This window comes from Paralichthys olivaceus, chromosome 10 (genome assembly GCF_024713975.1).
Source record: "Paralichthys olivaceus isolate ysfri-2021 chromosome 10, ASM2471397v2, whole genome shotgun sequence".
NCBI classification, from domain to species: domain Eukaryota; kingdom Metazoa; phylum Chordata; class Actinopteri; order Pleuronectiformes; family Paralichthyidae; genus Paralichthys; species Paralichthys olivaceus.
Genome location: NC_091102.1, coordinates 12,464,111 through 12,491,839, shown reverse-complemented (window position 1 = coordinate 12,491,839; position 27,729 = coordinate 12,464,111). Strand labels below are relative to the sequence as shown.

Sequence of the window (27,729 nt, the reverse complement as noted above, 5' to 3'; positions counted from 1 at the left end):
AAATCCATACACTATTAACTGAGCGCAACAATCTGCATATATTCTAATTTAGTGCACCGTGTTTCACATCAGCTGCCTCCTGGCGTGTGACAAGAACAAGTCCAGACCTTAACCTCTTCCTTGTATTTAGCTGTCACTGACAAAGCCTGCGTGTCGAGCAGAATTAAAGACGTGTTGCTGCAAGGCCAGGAAATGTTTGAATGATGGTTCGAATAAAAGCTTTTTGTGGCCGCTCATTTAAAGGGTTACCATGACTGAGGGGATTTGTGTTTGTATTTAACTGTGGACCATGTCAAACCAAACCAAACCAAACCAAACCAAACCAGATGCAACAGAACTTGCTTGGTTTGTGAACGGCCGTTTTGAAAGAGTTGAGACGAGCATTTTGTCCAGCACCATCTTGGATTTGTAAAACCAGAAGTATCCATAATTTGGGGTTGGGGGTCCTGAGACCTCAGTGACCCTGCGTGCCCACCTACACATGCGACCAAGTACAGGCTGTTAACCACATGGGATCCACACCCTGATGCAGACAGTGTCAGCTGTTTTACTCCCTATGGGGCCATAATATACCAAGTGGATATCAGGCTGAATTGAAATTGACTTGAAACAAGAGATGGAAGAATCATTTTTCAAATTACATTAAATGTTTTTTTATTTTCTCAAGAGAGGATGATATTTACAGGTTCGGTATGGAGAGTGAGGGAAGGATAAGGAATGTAAGGAGGGGAGGGGAGTTTGGATGGTGGACAGGGCTGAGGGAGAGGAAAGATGTGAGGAGGGGATGGATGAGGAAGAAGAACGATGGGTGAGGCAAAGGGGTTAACAGGGTGGAGGGAGTTGAGGGGTTTTAAGGAAAAATACAGTCACTTCTCCTTGTCTCCTTCTCTCGTTCCAATTTATCTTTCTTTTCCTGCTTCTCTTTTGTCTCCTTCTTCAGTTCCTATTTCTGTTCTTTCCCCTCTTCCTCCTTGATCCTGCCTTAGTGTTGGCAGGTGTCAAAGCAGGTTCCTGTAAAAGACACAGACAACATATGGGTCAGTATTAACTCTTTCAAAAGTCTCAACCTGAAACGTGCAATCAGTCAAGTTGTTATTCAAATCAAACCGAGGAAACATATATGAAGCTGAGTGTTTTGGATGATCAGGGGCTCCACGTCCTCCTCCATGTTGCTGGATTGGCTGAGGGACTCCTCCTGCTTGGCCTGACTCTTCTCCTCCATGTCCTCTATTCTCTCAGAGCAGGCAGTGTCCTCCAGATCGTTGACTTTTGTCTTCAACTCCTTGATCACTGCATGTTGAGGGAGTCCTTTTGCTCGGCCACCCACTTTTCCTCAGTGTGTCTGAGCAGATTCTCCAGCCTATCTACCTTCTCATAGCAGGCCTCCTTCTCTGCCTGCTCCGCTTTGACTTTTGTCTTCCACTCACTCTCGTTGGGGTGGACTGCTCTCTCAGTGGCTCTGAGCTTGGTCATGAGCTCCAGGATTTTATGTCCAAGTGCCACTTTTTCATCTGTGACCTTGGCGATCACTGCATCCTTTTCAAAGATGATGTGCTTCATGTTCTTGTCGAAGGAAAGCTCCATCGCCTTGACTTGGTTGCACTTTTCGTGCAGCTCCTTTTTCACCCTATTGGTCTCTAACTGCTCGTTTCTAAAACGAGAATCCAATTTGTAAATAAAAATTTACTTTCTCTTTCAACACCCTCCAACTCTGTCTGTATCGCTCTGTTAGAGTCGTAGGTCTGCCCCTGACTGGCTGAGTCAATCTGTTCCTGCATGGTCTGCTTCTCCTTCTTCCACGCAGCCTCCTTGCAGGACATCATTATCTTTAGTGAAGAATTTTGATGAGCCAGCTCCATCGCCTCAAACTCCATTACCTACTTCATGTAGGAACTCCATTGTTTGGTGAGAGACTCCACTTGATGGACCACAGTGGTTATCCTCTCGCCGTCTCAAATTCAACTGAGAGATTTCTCTTCCAGAGTTCAATGACGCACTGACTTCATTGTCAGCACTTAATTGAAGATAAAGACCATTCTAGAACATGCATTGTTTAAACACCAAAACATCAGTGCTTTTTTGAATGGATTGTTTTTCTTAGGTTAACCCAACTTCAACAGAGACACAGAACAGAGACTTGATGAGACAAAGTAGATGGTGGTAATGCACCTTGAGGTCAGTTGACCCCAACAGAGAAGAAAAAGTTTACGTTGATGCATCCATAAGATTTATAATGTATTTATAAAAACAAGTACACCAGGGACCTCAGCAAATGATCCTGGTCACCTCCTCAGACACATTAAAAACAACAAGCTTTGTTTTAATGACACTTTTGTCCCCTCTACCATTGCTGTGAACACAGTGTCCCAATAACAATATGTTCATACTAATATAAATGTTCCTGTTCTCATTTTGTTTCTTATACCTGGCCCTTACACTCCTCATTAGTATTGTCATCAAGTTAATTTAGAGTTGTGTTTTTATTTTGTTGGTCTCCAAGATACTGTATACCTGCACCACACAACTGAGCAGGCACTTATTGTAACACTGGTAATGGTTGTTCTGTGTGATGACAGAGGAGGAAAATTGCACAAACTGGGATTGTATTTTTTCAATGTTTTCTCTGCAGTGTGCAAACAAATCTACATGAAAATGGGAGAGAAAAAATATGGCTTTGACAGGACAAGGTAGTGTTGTTCAACATTTTCCTAATTCATGGCTCTTGATTAATCCAGTGAATTTAAATGGGGTTTCATTAGGGGACTGTTGGTGGCAGTATACACTCTACTGAGTGTTATGATGCAAATGTCTCAGAAATCTTTTTTTCTCCCATATTTACATTCTAAAATATTATTGCATGTTTTTTTTCCTGATGGCTGATATGTGTGTCTCATCACGATTGAATATAATGATGATGATGATTATTATTACTATTATATGACTTGTTGCTGCTATCTTTAACAACGTCTTTACATCCATAATCATCACTCTTATTGTTTTTATTATAGCAACTAGTCAGAGCTGAAACCTGATGGTGCACAATTGGTCTCTCTCTCTTATCTTTACCCCTCCCACCTATCGCTTTCTCTTCTCTCCCCTCTTTTCCACCCATCTCTCCTCTCCTCCCCATTTTTCTCTTCTCACAGAGGCAGATGGCCGCCCACATTGAGTCTGGTTCTGCTTGAGATTTCTTCCATCCCATTCCAGTTATTGAGAAAGATTTTTCTCTCCTTTGTTGCCAAGTGCTGTTCACTGTGGGAACTGCTGGGTTTCTCTATAATTTGTAAGGTCTTGACCTTCTATGTAAAGTGCCATGAGATAATATACATTATGAATACAATTGAATTGAAACTTATTGGTTAATAGACATGATAGAAAATATCTGATGAAGCAGCATTGCAATAAAACTACACTAAACCATACCATGCTTTGACAAACCATACCAAATAATGTCAAATATAAATCCAACCTTTACCAAACCATACTATGTCAAACAATCCTAAACTATATACTAAACCATACCATACTATACAATACCATGTCAAACCAAACCTTAGAAACCAACCAATAGCCCAACATATGCACATACACCATACCAATGCAGTCTTACTGCAGATTAGCTTAGTTTAATCTAAGCAGAAAACACAAAACATCTTATTATTTTGCCTTGATTGAATATAAATGTAACAGAAAACTATACTTTGACTTGAAACCAGGTTTTTGGGGCTTTTAAGCTCAAGGAATCTGGACGGTTAAGCAAGTTAATTGCTTTTTTTCTGATTGCACATACATAGCAGACACTCTGACAAGAGTTTGGGAAAAAACTTTTGTTTCAATGAGTATATCAGTGAAATACAGCAATTAAATTTTTCTGGCTCATGGTGCCAGCTGGCCGGTCGTTGGCCAGTCCAAAGTAATAGCCTTATTTTTACTCTGCAAATATGTGAATGGCCTTTTCTTCCTAATGAGGGCCAGAATGCATGGCGGATGACCCATGTCCCCATGCACTCATTATAAAAGCACAGAGTCCTGCAAAGTCTGTGGCTAATGTTCACCTGGCAATTATGATGGCCCTGTGACTGATAAGGGGAAATCTTTTTTTTTCAATTGTGTCTTCCTCGAGAGGACTGAATCACAGAGCCTCACAGACACTTGGAGGCACATCAACTTTTCACTGTGCTGCCACGCAATCCTTCATTTAGAAACATATATGTCAGGCCATAGTGCTGTTTTTAGAAGCCCCTGTTTGTAGAGAGGGGCAGACTGGGCTTCTGACTGGACATGGAATACGGTGCTGTAAACCACAGGGAGCTGCAGGATAACAGGAGAGGAGGATTTAACCTGGAACCAGACTGACTCCACAGCATATTGATCCCTGTGAGCTCAGAATTTTTTTTTTTTTACAATATATTTACAGATATAAAAGATAAAACATGCTTCTTAACTTTTCAGCAGTTTGTAACCAAAAATGATGTTTCATATTCACATGAGGTTTACGATGTGACTTGCAAGTAACCACATCAACCTTGATTCAGAAAGTTCAATTTAGGGATCTGCTGATATTTAACCCTTTCCTGGGGAAAATTAAATTGATCCCCAAGCTACCTCTTGACTGATCCATGCATGTCTCAGGCCAAATCTGGCTTCCTTTGTAAATTTCAAAGCTGCAGCCATCAGCGATTTTCTGATTAATTGATAATTATGCTTTTGTCAAAGGAGAAAAATCACGCTGATGTTAGAAACACCACGAGTGTAAACGATGAGTATGAGAGAGATGGAGGTACGTTGTATCATCCATGTGTGTTTGAGAGACACCATATGAGCCTGGGTAACTATGGTGTGGGTGTATTCCTCTGTGGCATGATATGATAAGTGAATTCTGAGTAGAGCATCCTGATTGCAGCTCCTTGTCCCCCCCCCCCCGAGATCTCATACAGTTTGCTGTGAGTATCAGCAGCTTTCCCTGCGACGCTTGTTTTCTCTGTTAGGGATGCCGTGCACAGAGTGGGGCTGGTGCAGTCACCCATGGGATGAGATTTAGGGGTTATCATGTGGCTGTTAGCACAGGTGACTGTAAAGAACAAGAAGCAAACAAGGTGCATTTGTAAATGTCCAGTGCATGTGGGTCTTTTACTTGAACTGCAGATATATAGAACAAATTAGGTGTTTACTTATACATTTACACATACTTCCTCAGCATCCTGAGGATATACTTCATGACAGTGTGGGTGCAAAACAGAAATATGTAGTTGTTAATCATATCTGGAATGTCTTCATTCAATCATTTTGGAAACAGTGATTTATTATAAAAAGCTGTGTTTGTAGCCATCATGACATCTTGGCTGCAGCTTCACACAGCCTATGTGATCACTTGGTGAAAAAAACCTGTCAAAGCAGGCGAACACTCTCTCTCCTCCTCCTCCAAATTGTCTGTCTTTTTAGAACCACTAGGCAACAGTGAGTGCATCACTGGAAACGTGGAAATGCGCAGGAGCCGCACAGAGGAACCGAAGGCACAGAAGCATCATCTGATCGAGCCAAAAGAAACATTTGGTGGATCTCTGCACCGCCGAACCATGACAACCACGTCGACATCTTCTTAGAAGAGAAGGGGGGAAGGTGCCCAAGAAGGAGCCCCGACAATCGGCGTCGATGCGCGCAGCCAAAAATGACGACGGTGGGACAGTGATCTTCCTCCTCCAGCTGCTCGTCATCTTTTACGGTCATACGCTTGGATGCAACTCGCCTCTTATGTACACACATCACAAAGGGAAGATTGGAAACCGACTTATCTCCAACACGGACAAGTGCGCGCAGAGACGTTTCATCCTGGGAGCCGTTCCTCGCGAATAATTACGCAGAGATTTCGGCGTGTGATGGAGCACTGAGGGATTTTGAAGTTTCGCATGAAAACTTAACTGTGTGCGTGTGTACAGTTTCTGAACGGGTCCACGCAGCCACAGCCTTCCACGGGTGATGAGTAATCCGCGTCGCAGCCACTGATAAACCTGTAAAACCTGGACGGCGACGCGGGCGCGTTTTGGATAGGCTGCCTCCTCTCCTGTGCGTCGCTTATATGGATTCATATGGCTCCTGTACTCGGTGTTTAAAAACTACTCGCACATTGTTGACGTTCCATGGCTGTGGACAGCAGCAGCAGTAGTGTGCGGTGAAAGAGGACGATGCAAGACTAACTGGGGGCGAAGACAGCGCACTTTTATCGCCTTCTCTTTTTTTTTTTGCGCACAAGGAGGCATTGCGCACAGGCTGCAGCAACTACAGCCCCGGACTTTTTTTCTTTTTCTTTTCTCATTTCATTGAATCCTTTGTTATTTCTTTTCCTTTCTGCTGTCATCGTAGTATGTCTGCACTTCGAAAGAAATTTGGGGACGATTATCAGGTAGTGACCACCTCATCTAGCGGGTCTGGATTCAACCAGCCTCCCCCGGAGAAGAAGAGGAAGAGGCAGCGGTTCGTGGATAAGAATGGGCGATGTAACGTCCAGCATGGGAACCTGGGTGGTGAGACCAGCAGATACCTCTCAGACTTATTCACGACACTGGTAGACTTGAAATGGCGCTGGAATCTGTTTATCTTCATCCTCACCTACACGGTCGCGTGGCTCTTCATGGCCTCTATGTGGTGGTGCATCGCCTACATCCGAGGGGACCTCAACAGGGCGCACAACGACAAGTACACTCCATGCGTGGCCAACGTGTACAACTTTCCCTCAGCCTTCCTCTTCTTCATAGAGACCGAGGCCACCATAGGCTACGGTTACAGATACATCACGGACAAATGCCCCGAGGGGATCATTCTCTTTCTGTTCCAGTCGATCCTCGGATCGATCGTCGATGCCTTTCTGATCGGCTGCATGTTCATCAAGATGTCTCAGCCCAAGAAAAGGGCCGAGACGCTGATGTTCAGTGAACATGCAGCCATCTCCATGCGGGATGGGAAACTAACTCTCATGTTCAGGGTCGGTAACCTGCGTAACAGCCATATGGTTTCTGCGCAGATCCGCTGCAAATTGCTGAAAGTAAGTGGTGCTACTTTTTGAATGCATCCTGTAATATGTTTTGTTCCCTGCCAATGGTTGGTTTATGACTCACTTCATGAAAAAAAAGAAACAGGAAGGCCTACACACTGATATTTAGGCCTACACCAACAGTACACAAAGATACGAGGTACTCAGAATACTTAACTGCATTTCCATTCCCCCAAAAATCCCAGTGGATGTGAAATAATCCAATAACCAGTCTATAGCACAGAGTTTGGCTTTTTTTCTCCCCTTGCAAATTACTCATGGCCTTATATTCTTATTTCTCTGTTACAATTTGGTGTAAATGTGCTGCTGAACGTCTCTGGATTTCTCTGCTGCCCTGGCTTCACAGAAGTCTGTAGTAAACCTATAACCACACTTTTAGCCACACTCTAAAATGCAAATGCGCATCCTCCAGTTGTAACATATAGGAATCTAGTGATAGTATATTCAGGAGTTATACAAGTGAACATAGGCGACTGGCCTTGCTTTTGTTTCTTGAAGAAATACATGCAAATCCAGTTCAGGGGTTCTCAAAGTGGGGGTACAGGGCACTCACAGGGTACTGGAGGGGTTGCAGTGGGTCCCTGGCAAAAAGAGGAATTGTTCATTTTCACTATAATTTCATCCATAGGCAATGAACTGACAGAATATATGACTATTTTGCTCCTGGATTTTCATACACTTCCTGTAATAACACATCTAAAAGCAAAATCCTTGTCAAATGGGGGGTGTGGTCTAGTTTGTGTTTGAAGTGCAGAAGTCTGAGAACTACGGGCCTTTCTTGTACAATTCCATGACCTGGATGATTGAGAATCCCCACAGATACAGTGCTAGTATAGGAGATTACATGTGGGCTCCCATTAAGTTTAATAAGGTTAGTAGAACCTCAGTAAGACATCAACCACACCCATCTTAGAGACTTTCGTCTCTTCATGTAGACAAATAAGTTGAGTATCAAGACATTTGAACCGACTGATTTGTCTCACTTGTTCTAAACGAACACATTTTTAGACTCAGTGGCACATCACGTCACACACTGAGAGGGATATTCTTCCAGCTTTAAAAATAGTCAAGAAAAATTGCAGTCGGTTTTGTTTCTGATGGCACAAAGGCCTGTGTAAAGCTAGAGATGGATAAGTGTGTCTTCCCCCTTCCTTCCCCCCTCCACCAAACATCTCTGTCTCTCTCTGTACGCTTCCTTAGTCTCGCCAGACGCCCGAAGGCGAGTTTCTTCCGCTGGATCAGCTGGAGTTGGACGTGGGTTTCAGCACTGGGGCCGACCAGCTCTTTCTCGTCTCACCGCTCACGATCTGCCATGTGATCGACACGAAAAGCCCCTTCTACGACCTCTCCCAGAGGTCCATGCAAACGGAGCAGTTTGAAATTGTGGTGATACTAGAAGGGATAGTAGAGACGACAGGTGAGTGCCCAATAATAATTCATCTTCACAGGCCTCCTCTGGTGGAAATAAGAGTCTGTTTTCCTGCATGATGTGGGTGCAGGTGTCGTGAATACAGGTGCTTTGTCTTTGGACGTGTTTGTCCCATGTCTTTCTAAAACCCATGAATAATAGTGAGGGATTTCATAGGTGTTAATAGCTGCTATCCAAATGGACTTACTACTGACCTCATGATTGCTTTTCATTGATTTTAATTTCTGTGGCAGCCATACACAGTTGTTCATAATAACAGTGCTTAGCATTCATACACCATAGATTATTGATTTTTCCGTAGTGGGTATTAAGTGAAGGAATTTTAATCTATGTATTAAAATACTTCATGGGTATAAGAGAGTAGAGCCATTGGACACTTTGAGACTCTGTCAGGTCACTGTCAGGCAACATGCATTTTCTTTTTTCTCATTCGAGACAAATTGCTCCTCATCTGTGCCCGGACGGCACTCGTACCTCACAGCAGCTCTTCTCAGAGGGGATAATAATTTGCTTTCTTTGGTCCCTTAGGAATTAGGGAATTCCATTTCAACACAAGATGAGTAACGCCCCGAGAAAAATCCTCCACCGTGGTCATTTCAAATTCAGCCATTTATTTGACACGGCTGATATTGTAGTGTGGGGAAAGCTCCCTCAGTGGTGTAGAGTGAACAGAGGAGCAGTTGTAATATGTTGGTTCAGAGAAAGCAGCATATGGAGATGTGACAGGGAGGCTTGCAGGCTGACACTGCAGATGGCAATTAGCAAAGATATTCTGCTCCTTATAATATGGATAGACATACAGTTTTTGCAGGGTTTTTAATGTCTCTGAAATGTATCTGACATATGATCCTTCCATTCAAGAAAAGCTGGATTCATGTCAGGTCAATTAGATGTGACCATTAGAGGGCAAAGGTTTAAAAAAAAAAAAAATGTATGACAGTATCTACATCAGACTTAATGTCAGATATGCCCAGTGTTTGAAGATCAGTGACTACTTCCTTCTGTGTTTTGATCATTGATTATATCACTTTATAACCAGTTAATGTGTGTGGTGTAAAAAAACATTGGACATTGTTTTCTTTTATGAGAGTAATTGTAATACTAATTCAATTGTTTTTGTTGTGAAGTATGAACAGATCATTATCCTTGATAAATTGGTAGATATTTATAGTCGTCAGTATGTGTCATCGTATTGTCCTCATTTGTAAGAGTCATCATCTTGGTCTTAATTAAACTGATTTGGCTTCAGTCTGTGGCAGCGTTTTTGCTGCGAAGACGTTCCTGCATTATGGAGCGGATGTGCTTGTGTGAAGTTGGTGGAAAGGCTGATGTAGAAACAATCTATGGTTAAAAATTGATGTACAGTGAAAGTCTAAATCCTCAGACGCTTTCATTTCTGGCCAATGTAACTCTGTTTCCATGGCAACCTCTCCTTGAGTATTCAGGATTGCAGCACTGCACCTAAACTTAGGTTTATTTTTATTATTATTATTATTATTATTATTATTATTCCTATAGTATAGGAATCATAACACAATTTTTCAGCAATGAAGCGAGCAAACATGGGTTGTCGAACATGAGATGAATTTGCTCCGCCGATTAAATCTCCTGGTGCTGAGGAGGATCTCTTCTGAAATATGAAAAGCCCATGGAGGTGTAACTGTACCACCGAGCACTCGCTAGAACAGGTGATACAGCAGAGAGAGAAAAAGATAAAATATTTATGAGGCTGTGTGTTTACTAGCGAAGAAACTGCCCAACTCCCCAGGTCTGTCTTTTTCTTTTTGTTATGTGGTAAAACCAGTGTCTGCAACACAACTTAAACACTCCTCCCTGCAGATTAAAGCCTCACAATCACTAACATAACGATCATAACAACAGACACAACAGTATACCCCGTTTCGCCATTGTGACCATTTGCTCGACACGACACAAAAATAATCTGGGCTGAGCCTCTCTTCACACTTAAGAGAAAAATCGGAACACGTAGTCACATTTCGCCGTAACCTCGGACAACCTCTACATTGTATAAACGGCGAGAGCTAGTTCTTGTTCCTGTTTGAAGAGGAGCCCAAGCTGTTTTTTGATCACCACCTCAGTATGATGCACCTTCCAAATGAGACGTGGAGGATGTCTGGTAGCATATTTTCTTCTGGAACGATGCCAGTTGTGGCTTTGTGGTGTTGAGGTGGTTTTCGAACACGGCAGCAGGGAGTTGTTACCCTGCTGAGGAGGAAGTGCCTGTAACGCAACATTGCAATTAATGCACTGTACATGTTATCTGACTGCATGGCCCCGAGGAAAGAAAATAGACTTTCTGTAAGGAAGGACAAAACAGCAGAGCAGGAAGCTCATAGTAACAAGTTTTGGATGCGTTAACAGCAGTAACACGGTTAATGTCTGACACGATAACAATCAATACAAACAACACAAACCACATTCACAGCAAATAGCTTTACAGTGATGTCTGTGTGTGTGTGTGTGAGCGCTCCATCCCCCTGTCACTTGGTTGATAAGAATCTGCTCACAATAATACCCAGTCTGAATCACTTCTGCATTTTTCGGGCACTGCATGACAGGTGCTTAGGCAACAAAAGAGAAAGTAATTCTGCGTAAGTGAATAACACGTCATTACTGCAGCCCAGCTGATATTGACTGTGTCTGTGCAGTGTGGATTACATAAATACCAAATACAAGTCATCCAGTGAATTCAGAGGTTTTCAATGTTGGGTTTAGCAAAAAAAAAAAAGGCACCTATTAGATTTATTTTTTGACAATGAGCTTCTTAATTCTGACAGACTCTGCAGTGCAGCAACTTCTGCTAAGCTGTGATACTGTACGCTTGAATCTGCTCAACAAAGTCATCACTGTTATTATGAAAACTTTATTGTCTCTTTAAGCTATGGTTAGTACTTTCATGTCAGGGCAACAAGGTTCCTGGTTCGAATCCTGGGTTGGACAAAGATTTTCTTTCATGTTCTTCTCATGTCTGCGTCGGTTTTCTCCTCTTACTCCGGCTTCTAAAGATATTCAGATTGGTGTTAGGTTAACTGGAGACTCTAAATATAAAGTATAGGTGTGAATGTGACTGAGTTTGTCTCTGTTTGTTGGCCCTGTGATACGCTGTCCAGGGTGTAACCTGCTTTTCTTGCAATGTCAGCTGGGATTGCCTCCTGCGACCCCAATCGCGGTATAGATAATAGCTGGATGGAGGAATTGTTACATATAATATGTATTTTGGGATTTGAAAACAGTGTAAGGGATGTAGCTCATTCTTAAAACTTAATTATTGATCAGTGTGCAGTTTATATTATTTGAATACTTTAATATACAAAATGATTTAATACAAATACCCATCACCATTTCTCAGAGCCTAAGGAAATGTCTTCTGACAGTTGAAAAGCCAAAGACAATCAGTGGAGAATTGCAGACACACCATGTATGATATATATTGAGGAAAGATGTTGAATATAAAATGTTGATACCATATCTAAAAATGCTCACTGACAATATATTTCATTTCATCCCTCTGTAGTGTCTGCTCTGGTCATAGAAAGGCTCCAGTCTGAGTTTTAGTTGCCTTATGCACTTTAACGTCTTCCCTTTATATTCCACAAAACCATGCATGTTTATTATTTGTAGCCATGGTGACCAAGGTCTAGTACGCCTTCGAACTTTAGCTATTTCAGTAGACACCTCTGTGAGTCATATCGGAGTGTACAGAGACAAATGACTTACATGGTCGTTAAGGTTGGAGGACTTGTTACTTTTATATACCTCGCAGGTGGTCAGGGTGGGTGGTGAGTGAACAAAGCATCTTAGCTCCTGACACAGGGTCACATTCTGAGTCCCATCTGTTTGTTAGGTTTCAGCAACAAAAGTACTTTGGTCAAAATTAGAAAAGCTTGTGAGTTTTAGTTTGTGTTAATTAACCTGTGATGTCTGGAGTCACTGCAGACTTTCAAAATAATTGCCTTTCATTGATTCAAGCATGGGGTAGGGCAACTTACCCTGATATCACTGTAACTGTTTGATATCAATAACTGTGTATGAAGATTGGATGAAACATCTCCACCTCCTCCCACTGTATGAAGCAACAATATCTGTGGTACAGACGATGCAATTGTGCACTTGTGACGTCGTTTGGACCCAGAGTCTAAACTGAAAAAAGAAAATTGTTTACTAACTTAAACAATGACTTTGATTGTTCAGATTAAAGTCAAAAAGTTATATTAACACAATCAATAACTTTCATTTAAAAAAATCATGACCAATCATGAGTCAGTCTCAACATCAGTATGATAAGAACAACCTAAAACGACAGAGATTATCTTAGAGAGAATGTTATTCAATGTGTCCTTTGACTTTAGTATAGTCCACGTCCCACCTGCTAACATGAAGGAGACAGGGCTTATTTCCTATACTGCAGCCAGCCACCAGGGGGTGAGTGAGCTGTTTTCACTTTTGGTCGCCGTTATGCTGTCGTTTCATTTATTTCACAACTCCACAGATACCAAATTATACTAGATATTAAGAACACAGTGTTTATGTGTTGAAATAATGTGAAAACAAATTGTAATTTAATGACATCTTAATGCCACTGCAGGGACATTTTCTCTGTTCAACGACAGAGCCGACGATGACCTGACTTTGACTCCCCGAGTTGAATCTACATGGAGTCTTAAAATACATCAGGAGTTGAGATAAGTGTCCCATTAACACCAGTAATGCTGTTCAGCACTACAAAGGCTTAAATCCCAAGCCAGAGGCAATCTGTTCATTTATGGAGCTGATTCTGGAGAACCTGAAATAAACTGTAGCTGCCAGTAACAATCGTTTGTGTTCCTCCAACCATGAAACTAATCAGTGTGTTGCAACTAAATACATTTTATGATTTTCCCTGTTGAAATTGCACAGGACACAGCAGCGCTCCTGTTTAAACACTGTAGCTCACATATGCTGAAGATGTGCATCTATGCAGATTTCAGATCAGCGACGTAATAAGCAACAAAGGTAAACAAGCTGCTGATTTATTTCACAGAGAACTCGTTTTCATTATGGGACAGAAAGACGTGCTGTCAGCACATTAGTCAAGCCTGAAATTTAGTATAATGTCTTAGATCTAACACGGTGGCAAAACACACTGATCACCACCAGCTCTGCAAAGTGTTTTTAAATTCACTCATCAGCTGTTGAAGAGCAGTGATTCATGAGCACAAACTGTATCATCAGCATAAACCTTTTTTCCTCTCAGATTGACGTGACTTTAATGCAAATGAGTGCGATCATTACACTTTCCCTGAAACTCCTAAAACTCTGCAAATGTGTCTGTCACCTTTAAAAATGCTGGCAAAGTTACCCAGGTTTTATTAAAATTCATGGGCATAAAGTTTACTCTGAGATAAACTGTGTTAAGTGTCTTAAGTATTTAATTAGATGCTTGTATTTGTTTGCTCAGTGAGATTCAGACTTTATTTCATCTGTGTGGTGAGGCTTCAAATTTGACCTGCAGGAAAACAAACTCTACATTATCTCCTTATTTGTGTACATCATCTATTGAATGTGTGTTTTACATGAAACGCTGTGTCTCATCTCATCCCTTGATTTGAATTATTGCAAAAATATCAACAAACGCTCCTAACTCATATTCGATAAAGCTGTGCATTGATCTTGATTGTTTTCAAAATTTTCTGTCGGTCCCCTCGTTATTCCTATTGCTACAAGCCTTTCCTATGATTCACTGTTACAGAATGAAATAAATAGAATATCTGCTCGTTTTGAAATGAGTGTGGGTGGCAGGGATTGGTTGCATATAGACTGGATCAACTGGTAATGTTTATTCATGTGTTTCGATGTGCATGAATGCAGTGTGTTACTGGTGAGAGAACAGCTTTGTATAATGAATCAAGTACCTACAGTATATGCTCATTATTTCCACCTGTGCATGGAACTATCTTGAATTGTGTTTGGAGCTGATTAAGGTAGAAAGAATATTTGGATCCGAATCATGCACATAGATGGATTTATGATCAGATATATTATTCCCAATAAAAAGGCACTTAAGATAATCTTGCTTCTCAATTAAGGCCAATAAAAGAATAATACCCTGACCTGTGCAGTGGAAAAAGGTTTTTGTTACACAATACATTCAGTATAGCTTCCTTTAAGTCATTGTTGTGCGAATCTGAATATCAAATACACATAAAGCATATGTTAAGCGAATGAAAATGAGAGTAATAATTGCTTTGATGCAGACTATGTTTAGTAGTAAAGCCAGCCAGCATAATTAATTGGAAACATCTATTGCCAGTGATTAGCCGAGCAGCTGATGTCATGGCTTGATCTGTGTTTTATCATCTGCAGCAGTAATTGAAATAAAAATGGAGAGCTGTCTGTGGTGCTCCAGGCCTAACAGTTTTAATCATACGATAGAGAGGCTGTAGCCCCTGAGGTCTGGGGTCACCTGAAGTCGGGAGCTCCGGAGCTCAGGTAAACACTGACACAAGTGAACCCCGGATATGAGCCCGCTGTGACAGGCTTTTCCGTCCTCCACGGGAACTGACCATAATTCATTCCGAGTCATTACACTGAAAGTGAGCGCTCACTTCCGAGTGTCGTGTTCCCCGCCAAAGCCCCCTTGGGTCAAAGGTTTAAAGTGGGTTCAGCGGTGAAGTTAGCGCTGCAGATCAGGTGAGAGCGGGAGTTTCCAATTAAATCTAATATGCTCAGGGTGAGGGCTCCGGAGAGAAGTGTCTGCCCCTGCTGAGCTCCACCTGTGCAGCAGAGGGGATGGAGAGGAGCCACATGTTGGATAGTGTTCAGCTCTCAGCTGTTTGAATGGATTTCACGCTTTGGGTTCATTTGTCTTTATTAATGATACATTTCTCCAGCTACCTGCTTTGAATATTTCAGCACAGCCATGTTGATCATTTTTAATATGATTTATAATGTGTATCATGGAAAGGTGTAGTGATACATAAAGCCTGGACCTGAATATGATAAAGCAAAAATGTACATTTTCATGGTAATCTTTATTTGAACAGGATGGACAGTGGGTTATTATTATTTATTAGGTTAATCAGAACATTTCTGTAATACAAACTTGTACTTTTCACATCAAAAATGTATTATTATTATTAGTTTTCAGTGATACCGGTGGCCATTGACTGAACTGCAGTCAGCATCCTATTGCTCATGCTGGCTTTTGCTTGCACGTCATTGGTAGGTGCGAGAGAGCACACTGGGCATATAAGAAGCTAAACATGAATGACTGGCATCATGTTGATACATTTATTAATAGCAATTATTATGCGCACCTATTATAGCTTGATTATTAACTATATTTAAGACTATAGACCAGCAGTGTCCAATTAAAAATTCCAAGAGGTTCAATTAGTGAAAACATCCTCAATCAGATGTCTTCTGACTGTAGCAGACGGTATTGTAACTACACTGTGCACAGGGTTACAATAAATAAAGTTAATATTAATTTCAACACAACTATAGAAGAATACAGTTTTCAAGTCATTCCAAGAATCACTCTAGTTTATACGCTGCACATGCATTTGTTGCAAAACTGTTGGAATCGTATATATTATATCTGTATATTAGCAGCGAATGCACAATGACTCATTATGCTCTGCTCGGAGGCAGCCTTATCAAAGAACACTGGAATTAGCATGACTAGTTTTACATAAGCAAACAAGGATATTCCAGAAGGGCATTTGTGAGATTTGCCTCCTATGTCTTCTGTACATACAATAATTGCACTGGGGATGAACTCCACATAATGGGCAGTGCAGTGAACCAGCTACGACATCCCGGATTCATTATCCCTTTTTAGATGAACTGTGCGAGCTTCCCAAGGGGGAGAACGGTAATTGTGTCTTTAGGGATTTGTCAAGTCCCTGTTGGTTGGCAATAACTCACTGGTAGACGAGGTGTGGTGTCAGACCTGGGATGGAGTCGCTCCGTCAGGAAAGCAAGCAGAGAATGCATTCACCAACAATAAGCCACAGTCTCCTTGTCACGGCGCAAAGATTTGGAAATAATTGACTATGTCTTCGTTGTTTTTGTCTCAGAAGACATGCATGCCGTGGAGTTGTGACACTTTCTCTGATGATTATTGCAACACAAACAGGAAACCTCAACATTAACCCTTGTCCGTTTGAAGGATGGAGGAAAATGCTACATGGCCATAATTGAGATGATATTGTCGCTCCGCTCGTTTGAGGACGGTTGTTGTGCAGTTGCAGTGTTGGTCAGTGGCAGCATTGATTGGTGGAGATGGGACTGTCCCTGAAGTGCAGGTGAATCAATCGCACCGTCTAAGCACAGAGCTGTGCGGACATGTTGTTCTTGAAGCTTGTCCTCAAGCCGGACCCTCCTCTGGGATGTCTCTTTCTATTTTTGTCACTCAGACATGCTTGAGTTTACTGGGATAATCTGCTCTCTAACTCAAGTGACAAACTCAGGGAAAAAAAAAACAATGGAGTCTCGATCTTAACAGCGACTCTCTCCTTGTTAAGATCTCTTAAGGCTCAGAAATCACACCTTTTATCCCCCCGTCGTCCAGCTGTAACTTCTGAACTAAGTACACTTAATAGCTGAAATCAATATGAGATTACACCGCTTTTACTCATGTGTTCTGAAAATGGTTTTCTGATCATTTTGGAAATCAATATTTCAAATCGTTAGCCTCAGGTGGTGTGAGCATATCCACAGTGTGATTTTTCCAATTCAACCATTAGTGATTGTGTGGCCTAAAGGAAATCCATCGATTGCTGTTTTCCTCAACTGGTTCCCTTTACAGCAATAATCAGCACTGCCTTCACTTGGTAATGTGAGCTCTCCTGGCTGTGTTAATGGCCTGCGGCCATATGTTCCTGCAGCCTGCCTGAAACCCCACCTTGAGTAGAGATGTTTGGCAGCCCCTGCTCCAATTCCCTTCCTTCCCTCTCCAGCAGCCTCCACACACTCAAGCAATCGCCTCAGTATCCAGGCTCTCCCCTCCCCCACCGCACTGCACTTCCCCTGCCTGCTCCCCTCCACCGGCTTCCCACTTGTTCTCATCACTCAGTCAGTGCTGTGCGACTGGAATAAAACCTCAGAGCTGCAAACATCCAGAAGCCACCTTCACTAATGGATCACACACCAAAACGTTATTTAACCGAGGGGACTTATTTTAATCTTCGAGAAGTCAAACTGTGAAAAACAGGTCACTGGATGCTTCTGGATTTTTTCTCTGCATTCATACCTCTTGATGGTGGTCACCATAGAAACGGATAATCAGACAGGATTCATGGCCACAATAACATTGTCTGTATCAAAATGTGATTTTTAAAAACCTATTATAGGTACAAATTCCTCTATCCTTCAAAACGTTTCATTGGAAAGAAAAAGTAGTCAGTTGTGAAAAGCCAAACTACTCAGAAATATATTGAATTGAACTTTCCACTCTTCAGGAAGCTTAGAAACATATACTGAATATAAAGATGGACAACGTGACGGCTCCCCAAAAGTGAGGCAAAATCTTCTCAATCGCTCCCTTGTGGCTGGCTGCAGTATATATCACAATCCCTGCCTCCTCCATGTTAGTGGATGGCACCTTTCGGGCCATTGAGACTGTTGAAGGCAATGTCGCATGTCCATGTTCTCCTCCTCTTATCTTTCCTTGAGTTAACCTATTCAGCACAGGAGCTGAATATGTTCTAACAAAGATCCCTGGAATTCAAATGAAAAACAGGTAATTGTCAAATTAATTGTTTTTCCACACAATCCAGCAGATACATTTTTGTGGACAGCCTTGGCAACAGCGATCGTCCAACACGAGGATGAGTATTGGACAGGGTTGTGTGGTGGCACTCCGTGTCTGCAGCGTCCAGATTCTCATGCTTGTTTTCGTTCATATTTTTGCTCATACATAACACTGGAGCTGTTTCCACATCCGTGATAGACTGTCAGGGGACTTTGCTGACAGCACTGCACTGGTGAGTGAGGTTGCGTGTGTGTGTGTGTGTGACTGTTTGAGTGACTGAATGAAAAGGAAAGCCAGAGAGAGAGAGAGAGAGGGAGAGGGATAGGAAGGTTATTTGTGATTTTGTCACTAAATGTGACGTTGTGAGGAACTCTTCTGACGCCCACCTTCCTTTTTTCCAGCGCCTTGCATTGTGAGAGAAGTCATTTGTATGAACCTTCATTTTCACATTGCTGTCAATTTTCAGTGTCCTCTGCCCGGCGCCTGTGGGTTGTTGGATCATAAAATAGCACTGATGTGTTTGATTTTAAAATCTAGAATAAGCCTCTGCCTGGATGATTTGACCGAGGTGCAATAAATAGATCTGTGCTCTCAGGTCGGCCCCTTGACTTTACTCTGTCCTCGGTGCGTCAAGTGCAGCTCTGTGGCTGATGACACGACCGAGCCGCGCAAGACCCCAAACGGATATGATCCTCTGGCTTCTACAACCTGGATAAGCTTCTTTAGGACAACTGAGACTCTGAATACCACTTAGGTTGTTTTTTTCAGCACTATCAAGAAACACTGGCAGCCTGCCTCAGAGTTTACAGTGCTTTTCTATTCCAGCCACCAAAGAACCCATTTTATCTTAGCTGTCACTCTGCTGACTCTGTGGCTGCTTCACTTTGTGAGACCAAAGAAGCAGCTAGCTCTCTGTCATGAGGAAAAGTGCATTTATTTAGAGTCCCAAGCTGAGAAGGCTTTTGGACATCAAAATCTCAAAGTTTATTCTTGACACACAACTTCCTGCCTTTTTCACAGTCCCTAATGGAATCGGTTTGGAGTCGGTGAAATACTGTTCAGTGCAGGTAGAGCACCTGTTATATGGTCACTTAGTTTGGATTATTTTTGGAGGCATGGTTTTTGCTATGATGGCCAAAAAATCTCAAGAAAAATCCACATATCGAAGCAAAAAAATATTTTTTTCCTCTGGTTTCTATGTTCATCCTCCTCCTCTGACTTCACCTTTAATGAAATGCATTTTTACATCCCCTCGGAATGTGTGGATTCAGCAGAGGATTACTGTAATTCTGCTCCTGTTGTCACATGTTGTAGATATTATGAGCTGTGAACCGCTGGGCGAACTTCAGTGATGAAGGACTTCAGGATTTCACAGTTTTGTATGATTAAGATGTAAATTAGCTAGTCAGAAACTATATATCCCTAAGCTTATGTACTGTCGGCATAGTTTTATGAAAAATTGGATGGAGATGGCATGAAACAGCTCTTACAAGTTGATACTTTATTTGTTTCTTGTTTTGAATCATTGCTGTAGTTTGTCTTGATTTTCAGAGGAAGTGTTTAGGATGGCACAGTGGTACAGTGTTTAGCACTGTTGCCTCACAGCAAGAAAGTTCCCTGTTCAAATCCTCTGCACATGCAGAGTGGGGTTATGGTAATTGGAGACTTTAAATTGTCCATAGGTGTAATCTTGTCCAATTTCAGCTGGGATACCTTTAGTCTTTGAGTAGCAAACCTATATGAACACAGTGCAAGGTTGAAGGATGAACATATTTGCAAAGAGTTAGTTAGATATATTACCAGCAGACATAGATTCAGAATGTAAGTTGTGGTTCTGGCCACATGGTTCAACCCTAACCTGGAGCAGTCGTTCCGCATAAATTAGTCATGTACAAATACAATAAGATACTATAAGTCAATGTGTAACACACAGCAGTGCATTTACTTGCCCACGAAGCATATGTAGTCCTGCTAAATCAACCAGAACACTGTTGATTCCTCCAACATTGATTCTGTTACAGCAGCGTTACTAAATCTGTCACTGTTTGGCACTTTATTGTGAACGCCCGCTCCGCTGTGGATTTGAAATGTATCGGTATTGGCTCACACTGAGTCACAGAGGGGAACAGATAACCATTTACTGAAATTAGAAGTGTAATGGATCCACAGAGTTACACATTTCTCTTCTAATGGGCTGAATGAGGAATTGCCTCCTCACCAATCGTAGTGATGTTTGTCCCTCGTGGTTTCTTCTGCTTTCTTCTCTTCACTTATTCTTCTCCAGTGGTTTAACTGTATTATTTTTATCGTTAATTTTGTTAATATTGTCTATTTTCTTTTGTTAATGAGTTGAAGAATGAATAAATCTGCTCATGTGTTGATTAGCTTTTATCATTTTTTCATCATCTGCTACAAAAATCTTTTTGAATCCTTGATCAATCTTACAATGACCTCCTTTTTAAGACAGTTAATATCAAATAGTTAAAAATGCCCATCACAGAGTTTCAGAGCGTTGGTCATATTATTATTATTTCCTTTGACAATCAGTTCAAAACTCCTAAGATAATTGTTTTACTTTTATAAAGAAAAAGAAAAGCAACAAATCTTAATATTTGAAAAGCTGGAACCATCTTACCTTGCCTAAAAAACAATTTAACCGACATGATGAGTGCATCACTTGATCAATAATCTCAGCTCTGCTATGTATAGTCTATTCTGTATTCCTATTATAGTGGAAGGTTTTATATAGATAGCTTCATAGGGCATCTTCATGGTCAAGTTGGTAAAGATCCACACTGTGTTCGGTCACAAAGTTTGTGGTAAAAGTCACACCATGTGTCAAATAAGCAAAAGTACCAGAAAATGTTTTGTTTTCATGGTTTTCTTGTTTAATAAATTAGGTATATTTAAATATATAGTCGGGTGGGGCTATACAACCAAAAACAGAGAAAAAACTGTCCAAAAATAACCAGCCTGTGCGATTGAGCTTGTTTCACATATATGAACTGATGTTACAGACACCTCTTAGGGCCTCTTACACCCCTCGTCAGAGGTGTTTCTGACTGGGATGTCGCACAGTTGCATGTTCCCAGCAGAGAGAAAGGACCATGTTATCAAAGCGTGTGCTATAGACACCACAGACAGATCACAGCAATATACAGTGAGAGTGATGGATGACAGGAAGAGGCAGCTGCTCTGTCCTTATTAAGGATGACACTTGTAATAAGGGCTCTGGCCTTCGCTGATGAGAAGCCACTAAAATGTATGATTTAGCCGCTGCACCAAAACAAAGGCTCTTTCAGATGAGGTTTTGTGTGGATGGATGATATAACCCTGAATGAAAAATCCTTTCGCAGCATGGATTATGCTTTTTTTCTTTTCTTTTTTCTGCTGTTGTGATATAAGAAAGAGACTTTTGTTTTGTGTTGTCACTGTAACTTTTGCCCAAACTCAGCAGTGAAAGGTTTATGGCTGTTGCATGCGCACATTCCTACAGTTTTGTTTCCATAGAAACACTGAGTCCTCGGCAGGCGTGTATTTTCGAGTTACATAAGGATTTACCAGTATGAAATACACTTGGATAAGAGTATTCTCATTTGACTGGATTTCTATTTTAAGTAATAATACATGGCAACTGAAGAACATATCAAACACGGGTTTTATTGTTTTATGCTGGTGCTATTTTTGGATGTTCGACTGTACTCTGATATGTGATCTTGAAATCGTCGTGGAATAGATCCCTCTGCACAATGTGTCAGATTCCATGTGTTGTGTTGTGACACTTCTTTAGCATTGCTGAGTGTGTTATACCATGTGCCATATGAATGTGGGTGTTGCGTAACAGCTGGTCTTTAGCAACACAATTGGATTTATATGAGGCAGCCCAGGTCTGTAATTATGGAACTGCTCAGGCATCAACCTTTGAATAATGTATAGAAATTAACTGGATATTTATGGCCATGATAAAGGCTAGTGGTGTTGTTAGGTTTTGAGGAAAGCTACGGATGATTAGATCATCCACTTCAGAGTCGTTTTTTTTTTTTTTGAGGGGGGGAGGGGGATTCAGCCCCAAGGCCTGCAGGGTTCACAGGACAGAGGTCTCACAGTAACTCCTACACCATCTGCACGAACAGTCGAGCAATATTAATTGCTGGTAGATGAAGCTGTTTAGCTCTTCCTATAGCAGCGTTAACTGAGGCGCAATTTCCCTTCTCTTGTTCAAACGTGTTTTCTCATCATGCACCAATACAGTTGCTATCGATGTGTTAGTCCTGTATATCCAGTGTGGATGTCCAATAGCTGTGAGAAACCATAAAAAAGGGAGCATTTCATACATCACAGTTCCCAGAATCACTACATATAAGCCGCTTGATGATCACATGGCGACAGTGTTTTGGCCGGAGGCAGCTGTCACGCTCACAATAACATAAGATTTCCGTTCACACTTAACTCTCGATCGCTTTGGCCCTAAAGTTCTCATTAGTTTAGCCCACTTTATCCACTGCTGCACACTTCCATGTGCCCAAAGGCTCCTAGACTCTGACGCATTAGTGCAGAAGTAATACTTTGAATACCCCAAACACACTTGATGTTCAGTCTCTCGCACATCTGCGCTTGTGTACAGCGTTGTTATCAGTGGACTATTTCATGACCTTGGGAATTGGGCAAAAACCACAGATGCCTCTATAGTTTTCGATGATCCTCGCAATCGGCAGCAGCGGCATCTAGTTGTGAAGGACTGCTTTGGACCCAACTGTCGCTGCCAGAACAATATTAAGCTGGTAATTAAAACACGTGATAATAACCCACTGCAGTCGCTGATTTCCTAATGGATTTTAACAAGCCTTAACATGAGCACCCCCAGCCATTCCTCTCTGCTAAAAGAATGGCTGTTTGGACTGATAGAACCAATTTAATTGGGGGGGGGGGGGCTCTAGAATATAAACGTAATTATAGATTTTCCATGCTCACTTTTAGTATGAAATTAAAGTTTTTTTTTCAGTGGAATGTTAAATATGCTAAGATGGATAGGGCTTTGCTGTAAGCAGTGCAGTATGATATAATGCACAGGCAGATGTGGTGGTGCTGAGTAATCATTTATAAGCTACCAATAACTTTGAATGTTAAAAAAGGTTGATCATCAATGCAACCTCATGATTCAGCTGATTACATTCATTTGTTTCAGAGGATACGAGAGGGAGTTTTTCAGCGGGAGTCCCCTGTGAAGGATGATTTATTACAAGTGTATCATTATTTGCAATCTGAGGCCAGATTTACAAAGCATATGTTACGAGGACATGAACAAACCAAGAACATGCTAAAAATGATTTTTTAAAGATTTTCTTTTAACTTGCAAATCTTCAAATGACAGAATTTAAGGATTCTGAGCAAATTGTAACATTCATTTAGTTTTTTCTCAAGTCGAACAATGTAATGAAACTGGTACTTTATGTAACTGTTTGTGTTTTGGATCAAATTAAATTACTTTTATTGTGGAAGAAATCTCCTCACATAGAAAGCAATGTTGGTAATTTAGACTTCTTACGTTTCTGCCTGCAGAAGTTTCTTGTCTGAGTTTGTCTCTCCGGAGATTGATTATCTTAATCTTTTATCTTTTGTAGCTACTAGTCAAGATTAAACTGTGGAGTGAACTTTTAAGTAGCATAACAGCTGAAGAGAAAAATACCTCTGTTTTAACTAGATAAAATAAGTGTTCTTACTAATTTACATTACATTTTTCCTTAAAAAATACATTACATTTTATGGGTTGTTGTCTTTATTATGTATGTGTCTACCTTAACCTATTTTGAATGAAAACAGAAACTTCACCAGCTAAAATTAATGAATTAATTTTTTCAAATTAAAGTGATAATTTGGATAAAATTTAACTTGTTAATTTTAATTTGAACAAACTTAATTATTTAGTTTCTTACCAATTCATTTTTTAAGTTGGTTGATTTTTCATTTCAATTTTCAGATAAAGAAAATAGCTAAACTAAATAATTACAACAATTCTAATGCTTTTAAATTTTACTCATGGCAAGTGCACTGACAGTTTGACATTAGTAGTCAATTTAGAATGAGCTGGGCCTTTTATGATTAAATAATTACCCATTTCTTTTTAAAAAATTAACAAAACATAAAGCAAATAACTCAGCTATACTTTTAATTATTTTTCAGGTTACGCTGAAAATTGCTCATCATGTTTGGAAAGTGAAAATCAATTAAGCTTTTTATTTAGGCAGCTGGCTCTGTAATACATTAAGCACGTATTCAATGAAGCAGTTGTGTTTGCAATATTGTTTGCTCTGTGATGCAGGAATCCTGGCAAATATTGTTGATTCTTATGGAGCAGTGCCAAGCATATAATGAAATCAGGGTTCTGCTGTTAAATACCAGTCATGAAGTGTTTCGTCTTAAACCACTGACACTGCTGTGTTGGGCTGTAAAAAACATAATTTGTCATAATTTGTGTAGCCTCAGAGTTCATTTTGTGTTTTATTTCCTCACTGACAGGGATGACCTGCCAAGCGAGGACGTCTTACACAGAGGACGAGGTCCTTTGGGGACACCGCTTCTTCCCAGTCATCTCCTTGGAGGAGGGCTTCTTTAAGGTGGACTACTCTCAGTTCCACGCCACATTCGAGGTGCCCACTCCTCCATACAGCGTGAAGGAGCAGGAGGAGGCTTTGCTCCTCTCCTCGCCCCTAATGGCTCCATCCCTGTGCAACAGCGGGGAGAAGAACAGCTCCCTGGACTGCCTGGAGACGCTGGAAGACAATGACAGCACCACCAAGCTGCCCACCAAGCTCCAGAAGATCACGGGACGGGATGGCCTGCCCAAGAAGCTTCTGAGGATGAGCTCCACCACCTCAGAGATGACTTACAGCTTCGGAGACCTGCCCATGAAGCTGCAGCGAATCAGCTCTGTTCCTGGCGTCTCTGATGATAGGTTGGGCGGTAAGGCCTCTAAGATCAGCACAGAGCCCATGAGCAAGTCGGTGGCGGACTTACCTCCCAAGCTGCAGCGACTGGCTGGGGGAGGTGGGGGCAGGATGGACGGACACCTACCGCCCAAACTCAGAAAGATGAATTCAGATCGCTTTACATAAAGCAGGCGACATATTTTAACTTCTGCCATCCACCTTTATTCCCCTACCTGAAGTCCTTGTACTATTCCTAATTTATTAACGAACAATATTCTTATATTAAAAGAAATGTAGAATATGTGCACAAATACTTTATATAAAGTAGGGTGATGGAATTGAGAACATTAGTCCCTGGATGTAAGTGTACATGCTATGATGAAAGATCTCTGACTTTCTTTTTTTAGGACGATGTACAATTAGCACAATCTGGCATGTAAGAAACAGCGCATGTAGAACTGAATCTCACTAACTTCTGGCATGTCATTTATTGATATATTACTTTACATGAACAATTTCATTGGTAAATTGACTGATGGTGAAAAATTGCACAAAGCCATATGATTTACAACGTGGAGAACTTCACATCACATGGTTCTGATTTGTGGTGGCGAAAGGCACATAACGTTTGTTTTCAGTTGATTGCTTTTGTTGTTTAACGTAAAGTTGTGGCAATGTTATGTTGATTGCATGCTCCTCTTATTGACTTAGCTATATGAAGGTAATAGACAAAGATGTTTAGCCTTAACTATATTACCTTGTTTCCATTTTCACATTTGTTCACAGCTGTATTTTTGGTATTTCATATATAGACTATTTTACCATGTGCGATTTTATGATTTTATTAGTTGATCAAATCCCGAATATGTTGCCAGATGATGTATTTTACGTTGGTAAATGCATTATCTGCATCATATGACCTGTCTGAACTGGGCACAATGCGACATAACTTCACTTGCTTATTAAAGTAACACTTAAGTTGAAAGAGTCAATATTTGTACTTGATAAGCACAAAGCAATCATTCTATACTACCCTATGATATTAGAAAGCATTTATGGGCTTTTTGTTATGAATTAACTGCTTCGGGGCTACAGTTCAGTACTGTGCAGTCACTTTGTTTTTACTACAAAGTCAGTGTAGTAATCTGCAGTAGGCCTGTGGAGTCATATTAGACACGCCATTAGAATTTCAACTTAGGTGTTACTAGATTTAGAGGTGGGCCTGTAACGGTCCACATCCTCTCTCCTCTGTGATAGCAATAATATTATAATGACTATAATCTTTATATAGCCACAGGGTCAACCACAGCCCGATATCCATCCTGTTTACTGAATCCATGCCATAAAATCTGGTTTTCTCTAAATGCATCAAAGACATTGTATGATATCCAATCTCTTCAGGAATAAAGATCTAACTAACTGTTAAGCATCTTGCTACTTTGACCAGATGCAATGCATGCATTTCCAGTTCTAATATATTGTTATAAATAAGCCTATATTGCAGGGGGTGGTCAAAATGAAGGAAGAGCAACAACACTCTTACCTCACTGGAAAGAGCCTGCGCAGCTGCATCTACCACCATATAAGTCTAATCATCACCCAAAGCAAAGCATATTCAAATCATTTTCACCTGAAAGGAATAGGGACACTGTGGGAAATATGATTATTTGCCTTTCTGCCAAGAGTTAAATGAAAAGGTTGACATCACTCTCACATCTGCACAGTTAACATGAAGCTTTATAGCCAGCAGCAAGTTAGATTAGAGCATAAAGATTGGAAACATGTCAAATACTTAACCTGGCTCTGTTCATGCTATATTTAATTTCTTCAATCTGTTTGTTCCGTCCGTTTGAAAGGCCAAAGTGTAAAAACAACACACTATTATAAATGGCAAATTGCTGTTATAACACATTTATTATATAAACAAGATGTAACATGCTAAAAAGTAAAAGGTAGATTGTGTTACCTTTGATCAGAAACAATCCAGACATTTCCTGTACTTCAAGTTTGTATGCTAAGCTAAGCTTACAGGGTATTAGCCATAGCCACATACTGTATAAAGCCTGACCATAGACTGTATGTGAAGATGGATCCACTTGTACCCGCAATCCAGAATTGAAGCAACAAGATCCTAGATACGAACGTCACCGTCTTGTGCATTTGGAGCCCGTCTGTGTGGTAGTGATCGGGGGATGGAGCAGCAGTTGCAAGGTTCCAGTCGATGCACACACTCATTTTCATAGCATCAAACAAATAATTAAAACCAAACCTACCAGGAAAAATGAGCACTTGAACAAGCATCAGTGTGATAAGAACTACCTAACATGACAAAAACCATCTCCAAACAATTTTTGATCACTTTTTAGTTTGGTCCATGTACCATCCATTGTCATTGAGGAGGTAGGATTTATTACATGTACTGCAGCCAGCCACCAGGTGGTGATCAAGATGCTTTGGCTCCACTTTTGGGAGCAGTCATGCGTCCATCTTTGTACACATCCTATGAGCTTGACCACAATATAGATTTTTGAAAGACATAAACACTTGAAAAAAGTGATACAGATACAGA

At 40.9% G+C, this 27,729-nt stretch overlaps 1 protein-coding gene across 1 annotated transcript; it reads left to right on the top strand.

The window, feature by feature from the left end:
• The first annotated feature begins 5,378 nt into the window (after nt 1-5,378).
• kcnj3a (potassium inwardly rectifying channel subfamily J member 3a) lies at nt 5,379-26,586 on the top strand. Its single transcript, XM_020089643.2, has 3 exons — nt 5,379-7,039; nt 8,249-8,465; nt 24,751-26,586. The coding sequence occupies exons 1-3, from the start codon at nt 6,362-6,364 to the stop codon at nt 25,344-25,346; spliced, it is 1,491 nt and encodes a 496-aa protein (XP_019945202.1). The 5' UTR covers nt 5,379-6,361; the 3' UTR covers nt 25,347-26,586.
• The last annotated feature ends 1,143 nt before the right edge of the window (nt 26,587-27,729 follow it).

Excerpts from the sequence above, each read along its gene's own strand:
- kcnj3a (XM_020089643.2), top strand. The coding sequence starts at position 6,362 with ATGTCTGCACTTCGAAAGAAATTTGGGGACGATTATCAGGTAGTGACC. Across the intron at positions 7,040-8,248 it reads TCCGCTGCAAATTGCTGAAA|TCTCGCCAGACGCCCGAAGG; the intron begins GTAAGTGGTGCT and ends ACGCTTCCTTAG. Across the intron at positions 8,466-24,750 it reads AGGGATAGTAGAGACGACAG|GGATGACCTGCCAAGCGAGG; the intron begins GTGAGTGCCCAA and ends CCTCACTGACAG.